At 44.4% G+C, this 24900-nt stretch overlaps 2 protein-coding genes across 9 annotated transcripts in view; both read right to left on the bottom strand.

The window, feature by feature from the left end:
- LOC139552229 (dual specificity testis-specific protein kinase 2-like) overlaps positions 1 to 3320 on the bottom strand; it is a 28768-nt gene extending 25448 nt beyond the window's left edge. Inside the window, exons 1-2 of one of the 4 annotated variants that reach the window (XM_071363750.1) lie at positions 2983 to 3320; positions 2412 to 2529 (exon numbers count right to left, since the gene is read on the bottom strand). In XM_071363750.1, the coding sequence (XP_071219851.1) occupies positions 2412 to 2442 (31 nt within the window). In that variant the 5' untranslated portion in view covers positions 2443 to 2529; positions 2983 to 3320. Of the gene's footprint in view, positions 1 to 2411; positions 2530 to 2978 lie in introns of all 4 variants that reach the window. The other 3 variants (XM_071363751.1, XM_071363752.1, XM_071363753.1) reach the window with 3 other exon arrangements.
- A 502-nt stretch (positions 3321 to 3822) lies between these two features.
- Positions 3823 to 24207, bottom strand: LOC139552228 (calcium/calmodulin-dependent protein kinase kinase 2-like). 5 transcript variants are annotated; one of them, XM_071363746.1, is made up of 18 exons: positions 23938 to 24207; positions 22972 to 23063; positions 15788 to 16374; positions 14321 to 14368; positions 13694 to 13747; positions 12613 to 12664; positions 11245 to 11378; positions 10897 to 10933; positions 10625 to 10646; positions 10409 to 10500; positions 9079 to 9278; positions 8890 to 8943; positions 8681 to 8754; positions 8511 to 8598; positions 8267 to 8398; positions 7293 to 7405; positions 6807 to 6860; positions 3823 to 6084 (listed from the first exon to the last, which is right to left on the bottom strand). In XM_071363746.1, the coding sequence occupies exons 3-18, from the start codon at positions 16304 to 16306 to the stop codon at positions 6012 to 6014; spliced, it is 1746 nt and encodes a 581-aa protein (XP_071219847.1). In that variant the 5' UTR covers positions 16307 to 16374; positions 22972 to 23063; positions 23938 to 24207; the 3' UTR covers positions 3823 to 6011. The 5 variants fall into 5 exon arrangements, with proteins under 5 accessions (XP_071219847.1, XP_071219845.1, XP_071219849.1 ...); XM_071363744.1 differs by lacking the exon at positions 22972 to 23063 and having other exon boundaries at positions 23938 to 24206; XM_071363748.1 differs by lacking the exon at positions 22972 to 23063 and having other exon boundaries at positions 6807 to 6898; positions 23938 to 24206.
- Between the last annotated feature and the right edge of the window lie 693 nt (positions 24208 to 24900).

The raw sequence follows: 24900 nt of genomic DNA on the forward strand, positions 1-24900 counted from the left end.
GTAGTGTGGGCTCAATAGCATCTCATTAGTGTGCAAGATCTTGAGAATCAGCTGTACATGTGATGGAAGAATACACTGTGCATGCAGAGGGTTGCAATTCCATTGAATTGTGGATAGCAACCCTAATCTACATACAATACCTCATAATGACAAAGTGAAAACAGGATTTTTGAAATGTTTGCAAATCTATTAAAAACCAGAAATACCTTATTTACATAAGTATTCAGACCCTTTGCTATGAGACTAGAAATTGAGCTCAGGTGCATCCTGTTTCCATTGAGATGTTTCTACAACTTCATTGGAGTCCACCTATGTTAATTTCAATTGATGGGACATGATTTGGAAAGGCACACAGCTGTCTATATTATGTCCCACAGTTGACAGTGCATGTCAGAGCAAAATCCAAGCTATGAGGTCGAAGGAATTGTCCGTAGAGCGCCGAGACAGGAATGTGTCAAGGCACAGATCTGCGGAAGGGTACCAAAAACATTCCGCAGCATTGAAGGTCCCCAGGAACACAGTGGCGTCCATTATTCTTAAATGGAAGAAGTTTGGAACCACTAAAACTCTTCCTAGAGCTGGCCGCCCGGTCAAACTGAGCAATCGGGGGAGAAAGTTATTGGTCAGGGAGATGACCAAGAACCTGACAATCGCTTTGACAGAGTTCTAGAGTTCCTCTGTGGAGATGGGACAACCATCCAGAAGGACAACCATGTCTGCCGCACTCCACCAATCAGGCCTTTATGGTAAAGTGACCAGACGGAAACCACTCCTCAGTAAAAAGCACATGACAGCCCGCTTGGAGTTTGCCAAAAAGCACCTAAAGATTCTCAGACCATGAGAAACAAGATTCTCTGGTCTGATGAAACTCTTTGGCCTGAATGCCAAGCGTCACGTCTGGAGGAAACCTGGCACCATTTCTATGGTGAAGCATGGTGGTGGCAGCATCATGCTGTGGGGATGTTTTTCAGCGGCAGGGACTGGGAGACAAGTCAGGATCGAGGCAAAGATGAACGGAGCAAAGTATAGCGAGATCCTTGATGAAAACCTGCTCCAGAGCGCTCAGGACCTCAGACTGGGGCAAAGGTTCATTTTCCAACAGGACAATGACCCTAAGCACACAGCCAAGACAAGAGACCTGAAAATAGCTGTGCAGCAATGCTCCCCATCCAACCTGATAGAGCTTGAGAGGATCTGCAGAGAATAATGGGAGAAACTCCCCAAATACAGGTGTGCCAAGCTTGTAGCGTCATACCCAGGAAGACTCGAGGTTGTAATCGCTGCCTAAGGTGCTTCAACAAAGTACTGAGTAAAGGATCTGAATACTTCCCGAAGGCACTGTATAACTATAATATATGAACTTTTGGAAAGCTCTTATTCTGAGCTAGCCATTAAAAAAGTATGGTCCACAGATGTAATAAAATAGAACAACCCTGTTAACTGGAACAGAATATGGAAATATATGACCTTGGCATCCCGTAATCCGAAATATTAACTTAAGTTTGTTCACAGACTGTTTGTTCACAGACACCAAGGAAACGTTTTACGATGAGATTGGCCCCAACTCCCACTGTTCACTGTGTCCCCTAAATCAGGTAGGCACATTCCTTCATATGATGTGGGAGTGAGTGCCCTGCAGTTAAATGCTTCTGGGGCAAAGTTACAAAATTCATTCACAGTATGTTACTTACTGAGTATAGCTTATTGAATCTCTCAGTCAATGAGAGATGATTACTGCTGGCAGGCAGCACTGCCGCAGAATAAGTCTTTGATGTTATTTTTTCTTTTTTTGAGGGGAAGCCTACAGGTTTCATAAACATATCATTTGAAACGGATAATATACCTGTATCTCCCCCAACAATAAATAACAAAACAAAGAAAAATATTGAGGGAGATTACCGCACTGTTCACCAGACACTCAGAAGTCCAAGGTGATTAAAATTGGCATTGCAAAATCAGCAGTCAGTCAAGGTGAAATAATTGACCAATCATGTTATTATCCGGTTATTACCGTAATTACATTATATTTACTACTGTACAACCTTTTTCTTTCAGCTCAAGAAAATGAACTGATTTCAACACAAGTTTAGATCTACTTTATCACTGTGACTGGCTTGGCACAATCTAAGTTTAGTTTACATCATTAGGCAAGCCATATTTCAGTAGTCTAAGCCCTTGAAAAATGTGAAGCACCTGCCGTGCTGATGGATAATATAACGTTGTTAAACTCTGGGGTGCACAGATACAGGATTTAAGCAATGCAATCACTTTCAACAAGAGCTTTTCTCCAATTATTTTCTTTCAAGGGCAGGAATCTGGAGGAATTGCAGGCAAAGGAAGAAAATCAAGTAAGTTAGTAGTAAGTAAGCTGTTGCAAGCATATGGATGGACTAAAAGAGTGTACTACTTACTCCATTGATTCAGTAAGCTATTCATATGCATCTTGTGGACAGGAGGGGTGCACAGTCAGTCCCACAGTGTGTGTAAACACAAGCAAGAGCAGCAGAAGTGAGTGCCTTTGTCCAGCAGCTGAGAGAGACCAGACCACATACATTATGAACACAAAGCGCACAGACAGGGACAACGCAACTAAAGGTGATTAAACATGCAAACAAGTGTCAGTGTCACACCACAAGATACACATGAAACATTCCACTATTGGTGATAAAAACTATTATTGCACTTTCAGTAGGCTACTTGTGTAATCTGGATGACATAGGGACCTACAAGAGAGCACCTGTTGCATGTTTCAGCGCTTATTCGTGCATGATCACGTTACGGGTATCTTTACGTTACAGACGAGTAAACTACGCATTACTTGCCATAAAAATGTATTCTATTTTAGGATGGTAGGTTTAATAAATGTGTCAATGATGCAATAAACAGCTGAATTATATTACGTAACATTTATAATTTTATTGATATATGATATCATTCTAAACTTCACCTATCATTCGAAGGTGTAGACACCTTAGTACTTACTGCGGCAAACTGTTGTATAGTTGAGCGTTTTCTTCAATGAACTTCCCTGGCTGCGTCGTAGATGAAAATAGATATTTCCCCATAGAGGTTGTGTTCTGCAACACTTTTAGCGCGTTCATGCGAGTGTCTCACAGAGAAAACAATGCCTCAATCCCAATCAGTCACCGTCGGTTTCAGGTGTTGTGCAGAAACTGAACCCAAGCAGGTTGATGAAATCAGATTAAATGTATGCCTTATCTGTTGCCTCCCTGAAATTACATGACACACTGCCCTTCAACCGGTCACTCGTTAAAAAGTGAGACCAATGACAGCGTTGCCCAGTCGTGGCTTTCCCTCCCTCCCACACCACAGACAGCTGCCACTGCTACCGCAATGGCAAACTTTCCTATTCTAAAGAACCGTTTGTTCTCATAAGCTTTTCACTTCTGTGTTCTGTAAAGCAAGTCTAGGTGACCTCCCAAAATGTTAACCCGGCAATAACGAACCATTCTTGATTTATTAAATAACATTCCTAATCCACATATTAAACTAATTCACCATAGACATAAACCAGCTGCAAGCAAACTTGTTGAATACAACTCTTATAATACATTCACCTATTAGGCCTATAAGTAGTATTCAGCTATAGCCATTCATGTTTGACCGAGGCAGTGAATATCCAGAGTCCATATTGTATCGTGAAATGGCATAGGATGCACTCTGGTGGTCATTTTGTGTAACATAAATTGATGTTCATACAGTATGGCCTATACCTACGATGGCCTAAAAACGTGTGACCAAGTGCTTCAACAATACCCTACAGCAAAATACCCAACAATAATGTGACAGGGACACATTGCAGAAAGTTAACTGTCATTTACTCAAATAATGAACTGGATACAATAGATTCAATCATTATGAGCTCTTGTTTTGTGAGAAGCTCTGTTATGCTATGACAATTCAATGGTATTTTTATAGTATGTTGGCATGCATTTAGGTAGAGGCACCAAAGCTCTCACTACAATGGATGGCATTATGCTACAGTAAATTGTGTGATATGGACAGTAAAGGTAATCCTTTTCAATAAGATTGGGCAAAGACTGAAACAAAAAGCGAAGATTAAATATATGTATAAATACAAATATAATACAGAATTCTGTGGGTTGCATTTAATTCAGCCCTGTAGTCAAACCCAACGTCTTCTTTGATAATAATGAAGGGGTGGGGAGCACTTTCATGTGGAGTGATAAAATAAGTCGTAATGTCATTTTCTTCCCTCGTCGGCTCAGGGATTCAAACTAGCAACCTTTCGGTTACAGACCCAGCGCTCTAACAGCCACTTCTGATCTGGACTGAGGTCATAGTCAGTATCGTCTCCTTCATTTTAATATTCCATAATATTATTCCTGAACATTTTACACAAGATGGTGAGATCTCCAAACAGGTACTGCCATACTAAGCGGTCAGCTCCTGTATACAGAGACCTCAATTAGATACTGTACCATCTAACAACACAGTATACATGACAGACCAATGACAGGGTTGAGCGCTGCACCACAGAGTGACATTTCGTATGCATAGTAAGTAATAAGTCTTAAAAAACACACAACATACAATTCAGATTGTTTTAACATACAGCAGTGACATGCAAGAAATGTTCACCCCCCCAAAAAAAACTGTGTACCTTTGTCATACATTCAACACGTTGGTGCTGAAAAAAATCTGTATGTTGGAAGCATTAATTGTTGAATTAATGTCGTTTCAATGATATACTATGGAACCACAAACATGTCCAGTGACTGTAGCTATCCACACACAAACACTGTCTAACTGCATGCAAAAAAAGGCAAGAGGTAAAAAAAAACATGCCACAAGACAACTGGGGAGATCATTCGACCGCTTAGACATGGAAAAAGAGTTGCACCCAAGTGGCAATGTCTGAGTTCTACTAGCACGTTTGTATCTTACCATATCTGATCACAACTTTATCTATGTCAAATGAATTCCAACATTTCCATAACAGATATGACATGCATAGATTTGTACAAGAGGTCTGCAGCCACACTATGTGCCTGGGAGTGAAATGAATTTGTAAGAGACAATAATTCCTATTATTTCACAATGACATTGCAATTAGAAATAGTAACTTGTTTTAAAGGTGTTTGCTATTAGTTTACAAAATACACAATTGATTTTCTTTTTGGTGTCCTGAAAATGAGATGTTTAAAAACCACACCCGTCAATCTATTACCATATAAAAATCTTAAAGAAACAAACATGCCACAAACACATTATTTTGACTTGAGCTTCAACATTGTATCATCCCCTTGGACCGCCGCACGTTTGAGAAGTAAACGCGTTAGAAAACACACCGTTTTTAAAAGCTCTTTACCAGTTGTAGTAACTGGGAGACATTTTACAACAAACCATTAGTGAGGACTGAATGAATTTACATTTACATTTAAGTCATTTAGCAGACGCTCTTATCCAGAGCGACTTACAAATTGGATCAAATAAATAGATTGTGCATCAATAACTAATTCTATGAATGTGCAACTTATGTAGCAAGGAAACAAACTCACATGCATACTATGAATGTAGTAAAGCTTTTTTTTCTATATTTTTCGTTTCAATAAACCTCTCCTGTTTATCGTTACAAAACTGTCCACATTAATGATGAGTGGTCCAGACAATCATAGTCAAGTAACTTGCTCTACTAATATGTGTTCACAAACACCCCCTCCCATCCCCCTGCAGTAAACGTGAGAGCCTTTTCAAACGGAGGAGAGGCCCGGAGAAACACATGTACCTCGGCTAATACAGACCTTTATATCAGAAGCCTGAGACAGAGCATGCTATGACTAGAAACATGAGCATTACAGATGGGTGTTAGTGAGTGACAGACAGGAGGGAGCTTTCACCAAAAGGGTGTTCAGGCTCCCGTCACATCCCTATAACAGTCCTGTCCACCTCCACAAAAGACATTAGTGGCTTCAACCAACATAATTCGCTAGCATGCCTCCGCCCTCGCGCTGAGAAACCACACCGCATCAGGAAAGAGCCTCATCTTCGCCCACCAAGGGCAGGTCCACACTTCTCATGCCCTCCCCGCCCTCTTGTTTCCTAGGAAACAAACCAGAGGAGCAGAATTCAATACAGCCATCAGTGCTAAGTACCTGTGGCAATTCTATCACTGTAGAGATACAGCTAGTTAACCTCAGTTTAGCTGGGAAACTGAGCGCAACCATTCACTTGTTAGCTACATATCTGGAGAGATTGCGCAGAGAGGGAACTTAGCAAGCTGTTAGTTGAACATTCAGGTCAGAGATTTTAAAAAACAACATCAAAGTAGTTCACTGGTATGTTCTTGGGAGGGAGGGGGGTATTGTGATGCTGCATGCGGAGGAATCAGTGACCCATTTTTTAAATACAGATATTCGGCCAAATTTAAATCCGGGTTTTCACAGGAAAAGTGTTTAGGCTGCAGTTCTATAAGTGCTTGGCCAAGGATGAGATTGATTCATTCTAATTTGCTGACCTGACGGTTTCTGCTCTGCTCATTGCTGTACAGTTCACACTTGGCCAGAAACACCTTAGATTGCACTTGGTCGTAAGGGAACCCCATGTCACCCCAGTTAGGGATCAGCAAGAGGTTCCCAGACATGGTTTCAAGTACCCCTGTGTATTGGCTATAATTATTCCCTTGACTGCATGTTGATCTGTTACACAGGAGCACTTGACGACGAACACCACTCATGCCTATGGACTTAAGTGAGTTTCATACCACTTGAATAGTATTGAGATAGATAGGCAGGCAAGGCAGTGGCAGGCCCATAGTCCTTTACCTTCTTTGGTTACTATGAATGTAGCAGTATCTCACATTGCCCGCTCTCCCTTTGCTGGCGGGCAGGAGGGAGGGGGGCAGATTAAGAGGTTGCTACAGCAAGCACAGACAAGTATATCACAAGTAAATCTTAACACCATCTACGTGACATCCTACTATCATTTAATGACAATTAAGAATCAATTTTGCAAGATAAGAATAGTTAGCCATGTACAAGAGAACCCCCAACACTGAGCTTTTCTATTGCAATATGAAGCTACATTACATTATTAGGTGATTTTAGGGTTCCACATTTCTGGAAACTTTCTTAAAATTGCCAGGTTTTCTAGAAATGTTCCAGAAATAAGTAGGAAATCCAGAATCCTACATCCAGGAATTGGGAAAACCTGAGAAAAATACAGATATTTTGCAACCCTCACGGCTCAGAAAAGATGTTTCATCCACTGACTAGAGAGTAGTGTAAAAGGCCTAAGAGAGGGGGACTTACGTGAGCATGTGTCCTGGTGCAGACAGACCGGGGCCTCGGTCTTCGGTTCTCTGACGGCCCCAGTCAAAGGGGTTCCCGAAGGAGCGCTTCCTCAGCATGGTCCTCACCAGGATCTACAGACACAGAGAGACATTTGAATGGGCTACACCACAGAGTTAAGAATGACACCTGTCACAGAGCAGAGTGGCTATGAGCAGATCATTCAAATGTCCTAAATTTATCATTCACTTTTTCTGGTCAGTCGTTTATTAGTTACAACACTTCATATCAAGTTGCCCTCATGGTTTAATTACTTTATAACTTCTTTGTAACCAGTGAAACTACCCAGCTGTACAACAGTAACTGTAGATGAAACAATCAAAGAGCTGAAAGGAAACTGACGATATTAAATCAACGAATGAATATTCATAAGGTATCTTTTGTGAACTGTAAAGTGTGGCCTCTTGTCCCAGTACACCAAGAGACTGTCTGCTGCAAAATGAGACTGAGTGTGAGTTCTGAGCCATTAATCCAGTGCTATCATGTTTAATCCAGTGCTATCATGTTTAATCCAGTGCTATCATGTTTAATCCAGTGTTAAAGCTAGAATCCTTAACTGAAACAATTAACAACGCATTTACCCCGCCCCTGTTTTTGTAAAAATCTGAGGGATGGGCCTGGAGAAATATAACCACTCTTTAATTCATAAACAGAGCTATGGATATCAAAATGATAGTTTAAAACCATGTTTTGAGGCTATATAGTGTTCATTTACATTTGCTTTATTTACAAACAGAGTAAAACAAGCTTTTATTTTGTGTTCTGATGGGGTGTGACAGTTGAACTAAGCTCACGAGGCATTTATAAGTTATATTCTTCAAGAATCAATGGGCATATATCATTCATTTATAAGTCCAAAAAAGGAAGTATCAACTAGAGATTCTAGCTATGAAGGCAGTGCAGTGTGGCCTGTGTGTTCTCCTCCCACCACTCACCACAGTGGCCAGGCTGGGGATGTGTTTGACAGAGTTCTCCACCTCCTCCTCGGTCACCTCGATCAGCATGCAGCAGTTATCATCCTCCAGAGGGAGGGGCTCCGCTCCTTGCCGCGTCACCCACGGGTGCACCTGGAGGGAGCAGAGAGAGGCCCAACGTGATGCAGCCACACACACCAAGTACATTACAAACACACACACACACAAGCACACACACACACACACAAATCACTAAAAAGCAGACCTTAATCTGCGGTACTGATATCCTGGTCTCTGGATTCTTGTCCAGCATCTTCAGTAGCAGATCTTTCAGATCGTCAGATAAGTCTGAACTGTAGGGGCCACAACAAGAGTTAGGGTCCTTCATTAATCATGGATCGTATCCCTCCCAATAGAGTTGAACGGAGAACTCACTGCTCTGGCACCTCCACTGGCTGAGTCTTGATCTTCTGATGAAGACTGATGATGCGTTCATCCATAAAGGGACACTGTTGACAGGAGTCGCATTCAAATGAGAACGCGTCAGGTGAAACATGTTCTGTATCGGTCATAAGGCTGAACTATTGAATCATGCAGCTGTGGATTGTAATAACATATAGAGCACAGTAGGAGGAGAGGTTTACCACTCCGAACACGAAACAGTACAGCGTCACTCCCATGGCCCAAACATCCAATGCCTATAAGAAGAAACAGAATTCACTTAAAACCCACATCATTTCCTCATAACAGCTGCCCTTAAGGAATTTCAGAGAGGAAATAGATCATATTTCATTCCCAAAGAGCATTCCAGGGGGTGACAGAAGCTCATTCACCTTGCCAGAGAAGTTCTTCCTGGTCTCGGAGAGGGTCTCGGGGGCGAGGAAGGCGGGCGTGCCTACCGTGCTGGTCAGGAGGGCGTCGGCCCCCTCAAACTGGTTACTGACCCCGAAGTCAGCAATCTTAATGTGACCGTCCTCCCCAACCAGGAGGTTAGAGGGCTTGATGTCCCGGTGGATGATCCTCTGGTAATGCACTGGAAAACAACAGCACAGTATTATTAGTCATTTAGCAGAGGCTCTCACGGTAACGAGTCATACATTTGACTACTTTTCATTTCTCCTTCTGTAACCAGCGTCACTGTGCTGCTAAACGGTATCGCTTCCTTCACAGTCCCTGTCCATAGCACGGCTCCAACTAGTGACCCTCTGCCCGCAAACTTGCTTGTTATTCTTATTGTGTTACTTTTTATTATGACTTTTTATTTTAGCCTACTTGGTAAATATTTCCTTCTTCCTGAACTGCACTGTTGGTTAAGGGCTTGTAAGTAAGCATTTCACGGTAAAGTCTACACTTGTTGTATTCGGCGCGTGTGGCAAATAAAGTTATTTGATTTGACAACCTACTAAGCACGGAAAAGGATCTGATTCAATGGCGCCATTTTAAGCTGTGGGTGAGTTGTTCAGGTGCGATCCCAATCTGTTACAAACACACCTCTGTATAACACCTCCTGAAGATACAGGGAAATTAGGATTCTTTGTGTTAAAGTGAAGGGGGGGTGTCTGAGTAGTTGTATGTGGGAGAGGAAGAGAGGTTTGAGTGCTGCTTTGTAGCACCCTTACAGTGCATCTCTCTCCCTCCATCTCTCCGTGTGTACTGCTCTGGTAGAAGACATCGTTTGTGGTAAGCCTGGGTGTCCCGAATGGCACCCTATGCCCTATATAGTGCACTAGTTTGACCAGGGCCCCATATAGGAAATAGGGTGCCACTTAGGATGCACCCTGTGCTTGAGTGCAATAATGCCACCGAAAGCCATTGTGATTATGTGCATTGGGGAAAGGAGGCAGTGGGTGGCTGAAGAGCGGAAGAGTAGCTAATCAGACGAAGACCATTGTGCTCTCCCAAATGTCTGGTGGGTGCGTAAAACCCATAAATTCAGACAAGCAAAAAAGGTGTGATGGATCCACACTCAAAAAGAGCTTACTTCATTTGTATTATTTTCACTGCATCAGGGACAGATGTTTCGGCTTCGCAGCCAGGGTGTGGCTGCAAATCTTTTTCATTCACAACAGCATTTGTAGGGAACATAGGTGTGCTACCGGTGTGCAGCAGCAAAGAGAGGGAGAGCACAGACAGTACTGTGATTAGAGAAGAGAATCCACTCACAGAACTCAATCCCCCTGACCAGGTCTTGGAAGTAGAACCGAGCCTGGTCCTCATTCAGCGGCTTGTCTGTGGGCAACTCCTCCATCACAGCCCTGTGCACGAGCGACACACACAGACACAGACACAGCGAGAGAGCAGTAAATTGAGCGTCAGTGCTTAACGAGATTGAGCTCACTCCAGCTTATACTGATTACAGTAGCAAGAGGATTAACCCACCCCTTTTTGACCAGCTCGAACACTGTAAAAAGAACAGAGATGCCGTCATTACTACATCATCAACGCTTTCAGATAGTTAGTTATCATGATTAAAATGATCAGATCTGTGAGTGGGTCTGATTAGGAAGTGAGTGGGACATGTGTGTCTCACACCTCATAACGATCCGTCGTAACGATGTTAAACAGTGACTGTGTAATGTGAACTGAAGGGATATCTATCGGTGTGTGTGTGTGTGTATGCGCTGCCAAGCGCAGAATCAGGCCAATCTTACCCATGTACAGATGGTCCTCACCAGGGTCGTCAAGAACCTGGCAGGAGAAGAGAGGGACGCAGGTTTAGAGGAGCACACATACTAGACCGACAGCACACTACAATACTAGCAGACTGTTGTGAACACAAATTCACTTGCAATCACTGACAGTGCCACGGTGCCAACGAGCTGTCACAATAATATTTTATAACATTTTTGACAAAACAATTGAAGCAAGGAGGTTCCTGTTTCATGAAAATAACACTGAACTCAAACAGTGACACAATGTGTTACAAATGTATTATGCATTGGCAATACACAACAGCTTGAGTTAAGAGGACAAACACCATCCAGATTGTAGAGCCTCACCTCCACCAGCTTCACTACATTGGGATGGTCCAGCTTTTTTAGGATGGCAATCTCCTGGTAGACCCGTTCCAGCGGTCCTTTTGGCTGAGGGGGGCCTTCGGGGGCTGCTTTGGCTCCGCGGGGGGGTGGTCTCCCTGCAGGTGGACAGGAAGGAGGGGGTAGGGGGGAGAAAAAGTGTAGTGGCCTTGTTAGTCTACAACAGTGGTCACCAACCGGTCGATCGCAATCAACTGGTCGATCACCAAGCATTTCTGTAAAAAGCAACAACGATAAAGCCTTGCGTTCCTATTTTTTTTAAATTTGTTTTGCGCTGTTGACGGTAGGTGCACTTGATTCAGCAGCCCTAGCGCCGGGAAGGCAAAGTGTTCCCATTTTCAACCATTTCATGTGTCTGAACGTAGAACTCTGCCTACCTGGCAGGCCCAGAGAGCAAATCAAGTGCACCTACAGGCCTACAGCTGGCCAATCAGAAAGCTCAGATCACTGTGTTTGCACAGTTTCCTCGAGCCATAGACTGTGAAAAGAAACCTCAAACGCACAGCAAAGTTGATACCGAGAGATTTCAAAAGCATGACTAGAGAGAGTCAACGAATACAGCAAAGCACTGATGAGTAAGTTCATGTTCAAGTCATTATTAGGCACTGTCAACACTTTGTTCAAAACTTTTATAATCCATAAAATGTGCGTTCCCCCTACTTCCACACACGCTACAACCAGCACTGCAGCTGTATGAATGAGTACAGCAAAGTGTTCCGATAAGTTTGCATTGTCATTATTAGCGGCTTGTCTCCTTTTTAAATTGAGTAATATTTCACTTTATATGGACATCGGACTAACATGAATTAAGGCAAGAGGCAGAAATAATGCTGTGCGACTTGAGTGTCGCCATCAGCTGAAAGACTGTGTCCCCTTTTCTCAGCGGAGGGAGGGAGGGCGGAGGGACGGTGAGTCGGGTGAGAGGCAGCCTCAGCGCTGCTCCCTCCCCCCTCAGACTGACCATGAGATGCAGGCCATCAGTCCAGTAAAATTAAATAAAAAGCCAATTATATTGCTCACTCCACAAGTAATACAACAAATACAAATACAACAAAAAAAAAAAAAAATCAAAATGGTCTGAGAAGAACATTGGCAGGGTAATTCAAGCATAGCCAACACGCAATGATGTAGCCTACTACAAACCTCATTGCTACAAAACTGTTTTCAATAGGTACATGTTTTTTTTATCTGAGTGGTAGATCTTGGCTTGCATCTTGACTCAGAAAAGGTTTGTGACCACTGGTCTACAGCAGCAAAGTCTCACTGTAGTGTCCTAGAATAGTCTATGTACTCCCTGCTGGATTGACCATATGCCTCAGGCTCAGTACTTACGTGGGAAACCTGCCTGCCTCATCAGCCTCTTCTTGGACAGCACTTTCATCGCCTGGAGGGAGAGAGGGAGGAAGAGGGAGAGAGGGAGGAGAGGGAGGAGAGGGAAAGAGGTCTGACATCAAAGTATGGAGAGATGTACAGTAAAGGGGATTGTAGTTACATGCTACAAACCTGTGCACATCGCAGGAGGTTGGTGGCACCTTAATTGGGGAGGACGGGCTCGTGGCAATGGCTGGAGCAAAAATAGAACTGCTTGGCCATAATGAACATCGTTATGTTTGGAGGAAAAAGGGGGAGGCGTACAAGCCGAAGAACACCATCCCAACCGTGAAGCACAGGGGTGGCAGCATCATGTTGTGAGGGTGCTTTGCTGCAGGAGGGACTGGTGCACTTCACAAAATAGATGGCATCATGAGGCAGGAAAATGATGTGGATATATTGAAGCAACATCTCAAGACATCAGTCTGGAAGTGAAAGCTTGGTCGCAAATGGGTCTTCCAAATGGACAATGACCCCAAGCATACTTCCAAAGTTGTGGCAAAATGGCTTAAGGACAACAAAGTCAAGGTATTGGAGTGGCCATCACAAAGCCCTGACCTCAATCCTATAGAAAATTTGTGGGCAGAACTGAAAATCGTGTGCGAGCAAGGAGGCCTACAAACCTGACTCAGTTACACAAGCTCTGTCAGGAGGAATGGGCCAAAATTCACCCAACTTATTGTGGGAAGCGTGTGGAAGGCTACCCAAAACATTTGACACAAGTTAAACAATTTAAAGGCAATGCTACCAAATACTAATTGAGTGTATGTAAACTTCTGACCCACTGGGAATGTGATGAAAGAAGTAAAAGCTGAAATAAATCATTATCTCAAATATTATTCTGACATTTCACATTCTTAAAATAAAGTGGTGATCCTAACTGACCTAAGGTGGGAATTTTTACTAGGATTAAATGTCAGGAATTGTGAAAAACTGAGTTTAAATGTATTTGGCTAAGGTGTATGTAAACTTCCGACTTCAACTGTACATGCTAAAATCGCCACTGTGTGTGTCTGTGTGTAAGATGGCCAGCAGGACTCACGTAGTAAGTGTTGTTGTCTTCATTGTAGGCCAGCTTGACAACACCATAGGAGCCCTTGTCAGAGAACAGGAGCACAGGCAGTGTGACGTTCAGTAGCTGTCAATCACCCAGACAAATAAAAACCTACAGTACACACTCAAAAGAATACACACACACAAACACCCACCCACGCACACACACAATAGCTATCCCAAGCTGACCCACCGGAAATGTGTGGGCCGAGTACTCTCAATGAGAACCAGCTGCTTCAAATCTAGTAGTCAAATTTAAATCTACCCGCCCCCCTTCCACCACCCACACCCACGCACACAGACACTTTAGACAGCAGGCAGAACTCTCTCCAACTTCACCCATCCTGAGGCTCCCATTGTCTACTGCTTCACACAGAACAGACCCACTCAGCCCAAGGAGAGGAGAGGGGACTAGGGCTATTTATACCAGCCTCTCATCCTCCTCTAACTCTCCCTAGGCCAGGGATTTTAGGGAATTTGAAATGAGGACAAGGCTGGCAGGGAGAAGTGAGAATGATGGCAACCGTGTCCTTAATGATCCCCCCAACTTTTTAAACACGCACAGTAAGCCATAGGTGGAGGAATGGTGAAGTGCTTTGAGGAGCGACAACAGTACCTTTCCGATTTCATCTTTCAGCTTGTACTGGTTGAGCTGCACGCAGTCCTTTGAGAGAGAGAGAGAGAAGCTGACGTCTTTGCATGACTAATGCATTTTCTTGGTCTGCCAGAACCACACGAGGTGTAGCATTAGGAGAACCAATAATCCATGTAAAAGCAATGCGTTTACTAACAAAACCTTCCTTTTTTTCAACTTGGAAAACAAACTACCAGAAGTCAGCATGACTAAACATAAAAAACATATAAGCCTGTACTATTCATGAGTAATGGGATCTGCTAGTTTTTATCCTGTAAAGTCTAGGGGTGTTCGGGGAGCAGGGTAACAGCCTAGCAAGCAGAGAGATCATGCCTGCATTCCAAACATGTAAAAGACACACCTTCTCCCCTCAGCCCTCAAATTAAGTGAACACTTCTGACGACGTATCATGACGTATGAGGAGTTGACACTTGCAGTGCAAGGGAGGAATTAATTCATTTTAAATGGACCGCCCTTGCCCAGGAAATTCTTCACTCGTCCCACGGTTGTTTTTCAGTCATCATGGAACCCCCGGTAGCTATTGTGTGTGCTTTGTATGCGCTACAGTTTATTATGATTGAATTTCATATCTTGGCTAGAAGACAACACATCCACAGGCATCGAATTCTAGCCATCCGACGATATCAGGTAAATCGAAAATGACAACGTATAAGTGTGATGTCAGGGAAAGTTGTATATGCTAGATAACGTTTCCAAAAGCTAACCAAACAAAAAGACCATTACTTTTACGAGACGTGTTTGTGCCATCATGTGCATTAGTAGCACAATTTCTAACTTATTTTCATTTGTTTTTTATTTATACTGGTATGTTGACTTCTCCATATTGATGTTGGTTTTAAGTGTTGAATGACCTTTCTTAGCGGATGTACAATCATGGCAATTTGAATTTTGGGGCATTTCAGGCCCCGGAGTGAAAAGAAATGTACACTCGAACACTCGGTCACAAACGAGGGCTGAGGGGCTTTCGTTGCCAACTTTTCTTGCTTGGCTAAGTGTTTGGACCGATGGCAAAGATGGCGGCGGGGATTCCCCCAACGACCATAAGGCGAGGGTAAGTGGAGGAGGGTGTGCCTTTAAGTGTGTGGAATGCAGCCCATGTCTGCATCCCAAATAGCAGGTCCCATAGGGCTCGGGTCAAAAGTAGTGCACTATGCAGTGAATAGGGTGCCATTTGGGACACAGGCCATCTCTACAGGGAGTCTACTGGACTACGCTTCTGAGATCTACTGGGGAGTGAGCTGGCATCTACTAACACCATGGACCTTACCTTCACATATGCTCAACCTTTATACCTGTATGCTGCTTTATTTACCACTGGAGACAAATACACAAGTTCAGCTGATGTGTGTTCATAGAGTTTGACCAACACAAAATTGTGTTTTATTCCAAAGACCGGGGGGGTTAAAAGGCAGAAGGGCTGTTGCCTACCTGCAGGTCAGTGATGGAGACGCGGTGAGACTCCACGGTGGGTCTACGGGGCAGCCGGGGGGAGGATTGGGGCGAGGTGATGGGCGAGTAGGGCAGCGAGGGGTAGATGTAGCGCCCGTTGGGGGACGAGGCCGTCTGGGAGCGCTCCTGCAGAGACAGCTTCCGGTCTGACAGGTTTAGTCTTCCCCTGTGCCCCTGGGGCTCAGGGGACAGGGCCTCGGGGTGGCCCACAGAGTGGGACAGCAGGTCGCAGGAGTGGGTTCTGAAGGGGGGTGCGCCGGGCTCAGGGGTCTCAGAGCACTCCATGTCCTCCACCTCATCACCCCCCTTGGGCTCGTACTCGGTCACCACGATGAGGGACTCCATGTAGTCTGGGACGGGGCGGGGGTTCATCTTCGGGGCGGGGCAGCTGCACAGTAGGTCAGGCAGGGGCTGTGTGTGAGTGTGTGTGGGCAGGGAGACATGACCACAGGGCGACGGGGGCTCAGCAGAGGGCCAGGAGGAAACGCATGGAAACATGACAACGACTGTCCCCAGAGCTTGTATGTCGCTGTTCCATCAGTGGTCTACCTCAGGAGAGCAGAGCACTAAAAGCAAAAACACAAAATAAAAATGATATTCCACTTTTCAACACAGAGGACTTGATGAACAATGAAAAAGCCTAAATGTCAGACATTTTAGTTATCATTTACAACACAGGTCGGTAGACAGACATAGAGCCTTGGTCCTGACCTTGCTCAAGGGCAAAATAGCAAAACTATATGTTGCTCTGGATAAGAGCGACTGCTCAACGTAAAATGAGCCAGACACACTTGGAATTCCAACCTGCAACATTATCTTAGCTCTTTCAACTGAAAACGAGTTGAGGTGCCAACAAACAAATCCTAACAAGATGACGCAAACACAAAGACACTTCATAAACATTCTTCAGAACCAAATCGACCTACAGCTGTTTGAACTTAGGCTAGGCAACGTTACTAGCATACTGCTTCTCCATGTGCTAACAACTTCAAACAGGGCAGGAATCAGTAACAACTTCTCAGAATGGTTGGACTCCCAAAGTCTCTATAGGGGGTTAGGTTATCTATTCTAGCCAAACAAGGTTGTTTACCTCTATCTCAAGTACACCTCCCTGTTCACAACCCAATCTGGGTCCATTATCTGTTTTGATGTTGACTCTGCCCGTCAAGGGTGGTAAAGACGGAGCGGTTTCTCTCGGCAGGTTGATTCCTGACATGGTGTTGAGGGATTGGAGCTCAGTGTGTGCGAACGGAGTGGGCACCATAGACTGTGAAATCAAAGCCGACAGGAAAAAATACACTCATCCCCCAGCCAAGTTCACAACGAGGAAAAGGTGTGTGGGAAGAGATGCCCCATCCAGGTGGCCTTGACTCTCCTCTTTCCCCCCCCCCTTACCTCCACACTGTCTGTCTCTTCTATACATCCCTCCCTCTTTCTTTACCACCACAGTCTTCTGGGAGTGAATTGCTTATGCTCTCTCCTGGACTCTCACTTTCACATTTTCTCTATTCATACAACTCCCTATAGCTGCCTCTGTATAATCTCTGTCTTCTGTGTCTCTCCTGCTCTGCCTCACACCACTTATATCCACCCCCTCCCTGTGCCCTCAATCACATCTCCCACTCAGCTTGGAGTGGGTGCTCGTGGCTTGTGTTGTCTAGGCCTATGTAGAGGCTCTCTGTAGCCTTTCTCCCTGTTGGTACCTGCTGTACTTCACCAATGACCCCTGCCTCATCACATCTCCTACTCAACAACAGGGTTGGGGTCAATTCCATTTCTATTCCGGGTCAATTCAGAAAGTAAACCAAACCCCAATTCCAATTAAAAAACATTGAAGAAAATGTGAATTTCAGTGTACTTCCTGAATTGAAATTGACCCCAACTTCTCCAGCCTCTTTCCTCAGCTTTTTACTGACTGAAATAGTGGCGGGGAGAACACTTTGTTATTGTTTCAACTGCTTATTTCACTGCGAGTAACATAAAGTGATTACTGTTTTTTTATATTGTGTGACGCAGCAACAAAATGTTTAATCATGGGCTGGGCCACCAACTGAAAAAGTTAGTGGCCCCAGTGTTACCAGGGGAAAACAGGCTGGAGCAGTGATTCTTGTGTGTTTATCTTTTGAAGAAGAGACACATTTCCAGAACATGACGTGGAACCCTTGGGAATCTTCCTCCGTCCTTCGTTACCAAGTAACATCACAATAACAATATCAAACAGGGGCCAGTTTCAACAGAGAATAAACAACGAAGTGCCCCTTCATTATTTTCAGAGCAGAGCACTGTTCCCTCCCATGTTGACTAAACTAAACTGTGACTTATTTGTTCTGTGCAACCTATGTGAATATCACAAGAATATTCTTGCAACATCCCAGACAACTACCATGAGTTCATTTAAAGAACTTATACCAGGTGTTCTGTCAACATTATAGGAATGTCCTGTGCAACCTAACATCATATGAATGGCATCATAACTAGGGTTGCACATTTTGGGGAATACATTTACATTTACATTTAAGTCATTTAGCAGACGCTCTTATCCAGAGCGACTTACAAATTGGTGCATTCACCTTATGATATCCAGTGGAACAACCACTTTACAATAGTGCATCTAACTATTTTAAGGGGGGGGGGGTTAGAAGGATTACTTTATCCTATCCTAGGTATTCCTTAAAGAGGTGGGGTTTCAGGTGTCTCCGGAAGGTGGTGATTGACTCCGCTGACCTGGCGTCGTGAGGGAGTTTGTTCCACCATTGGGGTGCCAGAGCAGCGAACAGTTTTGACTGGGCTGAGCGGGAACTGTACTTCCTCAGAGGTAGGGAGGCGAGCAGGCCAGAGGTGGATGAACGCAGTGCCCTTGTTTGGGTGTAGGGCCTGATCAGAGCCTGAAGGTACGGAGGTGCCGTTCCCCTCACAGCTCCGTAGGCAAGCACCATGGTCTTGTAGCGGATGCGAGCTTCAACTGGAAGCCAGTGGAGAGAGCGGAGGAGCGGGGTGACGTGAGAGAACTTGGGAAAGTTGAACACCAGACGGGCTGCGGCGTTCTGGATGAGTTGTAGGGGTTTAATGGCACAGGCAGGGAGCCCAGCCAACAGCGAGTTGCAGTAATCCAGACGGGAGATGACAAGTGCCTGGATTAGGACCTGCGCCGCTTCCTGCGTGAGGCAGGGTCGTACTCTGCGAATGTTGTAGAGCATGAACCTACAGGAACGGGTCACCGCCTTGATGTTAGTTGAGAACGACAGGGTGTTGTCCAGGATCACGCCAAGGTTCTTAGCACTCTGGGAGGAGGACACAATGGAGTTGTCAACCGTGATGGCGAGATCATGGAACGGGCAGTCCTTCCCCGGGAGGAAGAGCAGCTCCGTCTTGCCGAGGTTCAGCTTGAGGTGGTGATCCGTCATCCACACTGATATGTCTGCCAGACATGCAGAGATGCGATTCACCACCTGGTTATCAGAGGGGGGAAAGGAGAAGATTAATTGTGTGTCGTCTCTGAATATTCAGAGGTGGAAACTTTCCATGGCAATTAACGGGATTATATTAAAATTAATATTAATACCATTTAACTGTAGATGTTTTTTGCATTGGATATATTTACCATATCATATGGAGACAAACATAAACCTTTTTTTTTTTACCCCCTTTTTTGTGGTATCCAATTGCTGGTAGTTACTGTCTTGTCTCATCGCTACAACTCCCGCACGGACTCGGGAGAGGCGAAGGTCGAGAGCCATGCGTCCTCCGAAACACAACCCAACCTAGCTGCACTGCTTCTTAACACAGCGCGCATCCAACCCGGAAGCCAGCCGCACCAATGTGTCGGAGGAAACACCGTACACCTAGCGACCTGGCCAGCGTGCACTGCGCCCGGCCCGCCACAGGAGTCGCTAGTGCGCGATGAGACAAGGATATCCCTACCGGCCAAACCCTCCCTAACCCGGACGACGCTTGGCCAATTGTGCGCGGCCAGCTGCGACAGAGCCTGGGCTCGAACCCAGAGTCTCTGGTGGCACAGATAGCACTGCGATGCAGTGCCTTAGACCACTGCGCCACCCGGGAGGCAAACATAAACCTTTTACGTTATCATTAGACATAATTGCAAATGATTAAAACCTTCCAATAGAAATAAAAAAAACTATTTAGTCACAAATTGAACTTTAATTAAATGAGTTGACTGGTCTAAAGTGCATCATCATTGGATGATATCACTGAACAACAAAAGAAAGGGAATATTGAATGATCCCCAATGATCCATCGCATCTCCCAAAAATGTTTTCAACATACATCTGTAAAATGATAGTCTAGAAACTAAAGCTTTGGTTGTCTTCCTCTCAGGCTTCGATGTCTTCTCCCTGGACCTCGTCAATATCCACCTCTTGAACATCACTCTGAGGCCTCATCTTCACTGTCACTTTCCAACCTTGTTGAGGATGGCTCGTTGTATGGCTCAAAAAGGCTCAAATTTGCCCGGATGGCCCCCAGTTTTTCAACCCTTATATTGGTCAGTCTGTTGCGTGCTTTGGTGTGTGTTCCAAAACAAGGACCAGTTGCGCTCTGAGGCGGCTGATGTTGGTGGGATTTGGAGGATGATGGAGGCAACAGGGGAAAGAGCCTCAGATCCACAAAGTCCCTTCCACCAGGTGGCTGATGAGATATGTTGGCACGACTGCCATATTGCATCTCCATCCCAAAGCCCTTGCTTGGAAGTGTACTTCGCCAGACTGCCAAGAACCTTGCCCTCATCCAGGCCAAGGTTGCGAGACACAGTAGTGATGACACCATAGGCCTTGTTGATCTCTGCACCAGACAGGATGCTCTTGCCAGCATACTTGGGGTCCAACAAACGCTGTGGCGTGTACTGGCTTCAGGCAGAAGTCTTCATGCTTTTTTATGCATTTCAGAACAGCAGTTTCCTCTGCTTGGAGCAACAGTGAAGTGGGCAGGGCAGTACGGATTTCTTCTCTTACATCTGCAAGCAGAGTCTGAACATCAGACAGGATGGCATTGTCTCCCTCAATCCGTGCAATGGCTACTGCTATAGGTTTCAGGACTTTCAGGCTGCTTACCACTCTCTCCCAAAATACATAATCCAGGAGGATCCTCTTGATGGGGCTGTCCATATCGGCAGACTGTGATATGGCCATTTCTTGGAGAGACTCCTTCCCCTCCAGGAGACTGTCAAACATGATGACAACACCACCCCAACAGGTGTTACTGGGCAGCTTCAATGTGGTGCTCTTATTCTTCTCACTTTGGTGAGGTAGATTGCTGCTATAACTTGATGACACTTCACATACCTAACCATTTCTGTGGCTCTCTTGTAGAGTGTATCCATTGTTTTCAGTGCCATGATGTCCTTGAGGAGCAGATTCAATGCATGAGCAACACAGCCAATGGGTGTGACGTGAGGGTAGGACTCCTGCACTTTAGACCAAGCAGCCTTCATGTTCGCAACATTTTCTGTCACCAATGTAAATACCTTCTGTGGTCCAAGGTCATTGATGACTGCCTTCAGCTCATCTGCAATGTAGAGACCGGTGTGTCTGTTGTCCCTTGTGTCTGTGCTCTTGTAGAATACTGGTTGAGGGGTGGAGATGATGTAGTTAATTATTCTTTGCCCATGAACATTCGACCACCCATCAGAGATGATTGTAATATACTCTGCTTTCTCTATGATTTGCTTGACCTGCACTTGAACTCTGTTGAACTCTGCATCCAGCAAATGAGTAGATAAATCATATCTGGTTGGAGGGGTGTATGCTGGGCGAAGAACATTCAGAAATCTCTTCCAATACACGTTGCTTGTGAGCATCAGAGGTGAACCAGTTGCATACACAGCTCGAGCAAGACGTTCATAAGCATTTCTCTGACTACGTTCCTCCATTGAGTCACAAAAACTTCTGATTCCAGGAGGACCATGAGCTGTTGCTATCGATAAGGTGTCTGATTCATCATTTTCACCTCGAATAGAAGTAGAGGGACTTGTGCCAGAGGTTGCTTGTTGTGAGCGCTGAGGGAACTTTATGCACTTGGCCAGATGTTTCTGCATCTTTGTTGCATTCTTCACATATGACTTGGCATAGTATTTGCAAATGTACACAGCGTTTCCTTCTACATTAGATGCAGTGAAATGTCTCCACACATCAGATAGTGCCCGTGGCATTTTCCTGTAAAGATTAGAAAAAAACGAGTTAAAAAAACCCAAATACAATTCCATGTACAGATAAATAGTGAAGCAGTTAGATTAAACATCTCCTTTGTAAGATAAATGTTTTAAAATGAAACATGTATGGAAACAGGTGAATTAACACTCAGTTAGCAGGCTCAAGCAAGCTAAAACCCACATGGTAGCAAAAACTAACTAGCAGAGACTGTTAACAAGTTAGAAATTATTTAAACACACTTTGTTCTAGGCTACTATTTTCTAGTTAACAAAAAATAATTTGTCATATAAAATATATTCACCCCACCCAGTTTGGCCATCACAACTTACCAGAAAGCATGTAGTCCTTGGCTCAGACAGTGTAGTAGTGTGGGCTCAATAGCATCTCATTAGTGTGCAAGATCTTGAGAATCAGCTGTACATGTTATGGAAGAATGCACTGTGCATGCAGAGGGTTGCAATTCCATTGAATTGGGGATAGTTTAACCAAAATATGCCACAATACCTAGAATTCTTTTATGTGTATCCCACAAAAAAGGTTCACTGTTATAAGCTAACTTTTGATGAATTTAAGAAAAATTCCCAGGCTTAACTTCCCATGGAAAATTTCCGTCCCTTTGCAACCCTAATCACAACATATTTAGTGTTTTGGGAACCTCTCTCTTTTAATGTACTGTTCCACAATAGACTGATTTAGCTTGAGAGAAACTTGGTGAGAAGTGACCCAAGATTTAGGCCTAGCTAGCCTGCCTAACCCACTGTGTTTGAACCTATAGTAGAATCAGAGTGCAGTCAACTACCCATGACCTACTTTGATCTCAGATGGGTCTTGACCTGTTTCTCACCATCTATTTCCACTTGCTTGAGATGCTAATGCACACAGTCAGTGATTGAGAAATTCACACACACAAGTAGCAAGATTACCTATTTACACATGGTCACTTTTTGTCAAGGCAGCTATAATGGAGTCCATGGCAGGCAAAGATAGACAACTTACTGCCTTGCTCCTAGAGATCTGAGGCTAAAGCCATTCAACTTCTGTGATCCCTCATTATGGTGGATCGCTGAAGAAGCAGCTTCTTTCCAGCCCTGGAAACAAACAGATGCTGCTCTGAGGGCAACAACACAATGCCATCTGGAGCAGAGGGGTATTCTAAGCATCATAACAGATCAACCCTGTCACTGATCTGTAGATAGTCCCGAGACCAGATAAGCCTGTGAATGGCAAAGCGAGTCTCCTCTCTCAAGCAGACTACAGATGCTGTACTGTGCTATTTATGCAGAGGCCTCAATGGGACTGATGGTGCCGATTATTAGGCCCATTTGGTATACATTTGACCAAACAGAGATGCTGCAAGCGTGCACGTGGAAAGTCTGGTATCATGATGATTTGACCGTAGCTGCTATGACTTATAGATATGGTCAATCCTCAATTGAATGGGAAGTAATTTGCATCAATGTCAATGTTAATGCAAACCCACAATTATTATCGTCGGTAACCAGAACATTCATTCCGAAGATGTTTCCGATGGCCTGTACTAACACAAAACATATAGGACCCCAGTCGCCTGGCGGGCGGGGGCACGTCATTTAGCACATCAAAACAATCAGTAGACGCAAACTAAGGTTAATTCCATGACATTTCTTAGATCAAGTAAATCCAGCTTGCAGGCTAAAATGTTCATGACCGGATAGAGAATGTCCTGTGCGCTAGACAAGGGCGATGAATAACGCAAAAGCATACACACCCGGAACATCAAAGGCCCCCTGAAAGGTTCACATTCATAACAGTTTACATTAAACTAGCAAGCTACAGCATAAAATACGTATCGCTGGCTAGATTGCTAACCTAAACGAAGATTAGTGGACGCAACGCTCACGCTTTGTAAAAACAATCTCTCGACCACAAACGTGACGCATGGTAGAAATAACATTACCATCTAATCATTGCTCTAAAACTTACCTTTTCGTGTGCAATTATGAACTAAGGGAGTTCCGTATGCTAGCCACCTGACTATGTATGAAATAGTGTTGTTACTCGTAAAATATCTAGCTACATGAAGAAACTGAACGAAGCATCGTGATAGGTGGCGAGCATCCTCTGAAGAACCAATCCAGCTGGGCAGACACCGTGTGGCCAGTGGGTGAAACGCTGGAGGTCGTGGACCGTATGCTGGACGCTATGACAGTTATTTTATTTATCCATCCCTGAATATTCACAAAAGGAAAATTAAATATTCAGCCCCAATTGTCGGAGCATAGCTAAAACACTAACTTTGCATAGCATTGGTCTTTCTTGGCAAGAAGCATAATGTAGCCTTGATTCATTCTGGCTCCACCATGTGGTACAAAAACTATATAATTTGACGACCCAGAAAACCAGGTAAAATGCTAACTGTATAGTTAGACGTTCATCAAAAAGCAGTTGCATTGCACATCACAATCACTCAAGAGTCCACACAGTGGTGAAGGCATGACAAAGCCGCTTCCCCTTCAGAATGTTCTACAGCACCATTGAGAGCATCTTGACTGGCTGCATCCCCACTTGGTATGGCAACTGCTTGGCATCCAACCACAAGAAGGGTAGTACATCCAGGAGCTCTAGACCCGGCGGTGTCAGAGGAAGGACCTAAAAATTGTCAGACTCCAGCCCCCCAAAATCATAGACTGTTCACTCTGGTACCGCACAGCAAGCCTTGAACCAACAGGACCCTAAACAGCTTCTACCGCCCCATGACTGCTAATTAGTTAACCGGACTATCTGAATTGACCCTTCACATACACTGCTGCTACTGTTTATTAGCAATCCTGTTGCCTAGTTACTTCATCCCTACCTATATGTACATGTCTACCTTAATTACCTTGTACCCCTGCACAGCAACTCAGCCCTGGTACCCCATGTATATAGTCAAGTTACTCCTTGTGT

The sequence above is a fragment of the Salvelinus alpinus genome, chromosome 24 (assembly GCF_045679555.1).
Source record: "Salvelinus alpinus chromosome 24, SLU_Salpinus.1, whole genome shotgun sequence".
Taxonomy (NCBI): Eukaryota; Metazoa; Chordata; class Actinopteri; order Salmoniformes; family Salmonidae; genus Salvelinus; species Salvelinus alpinus.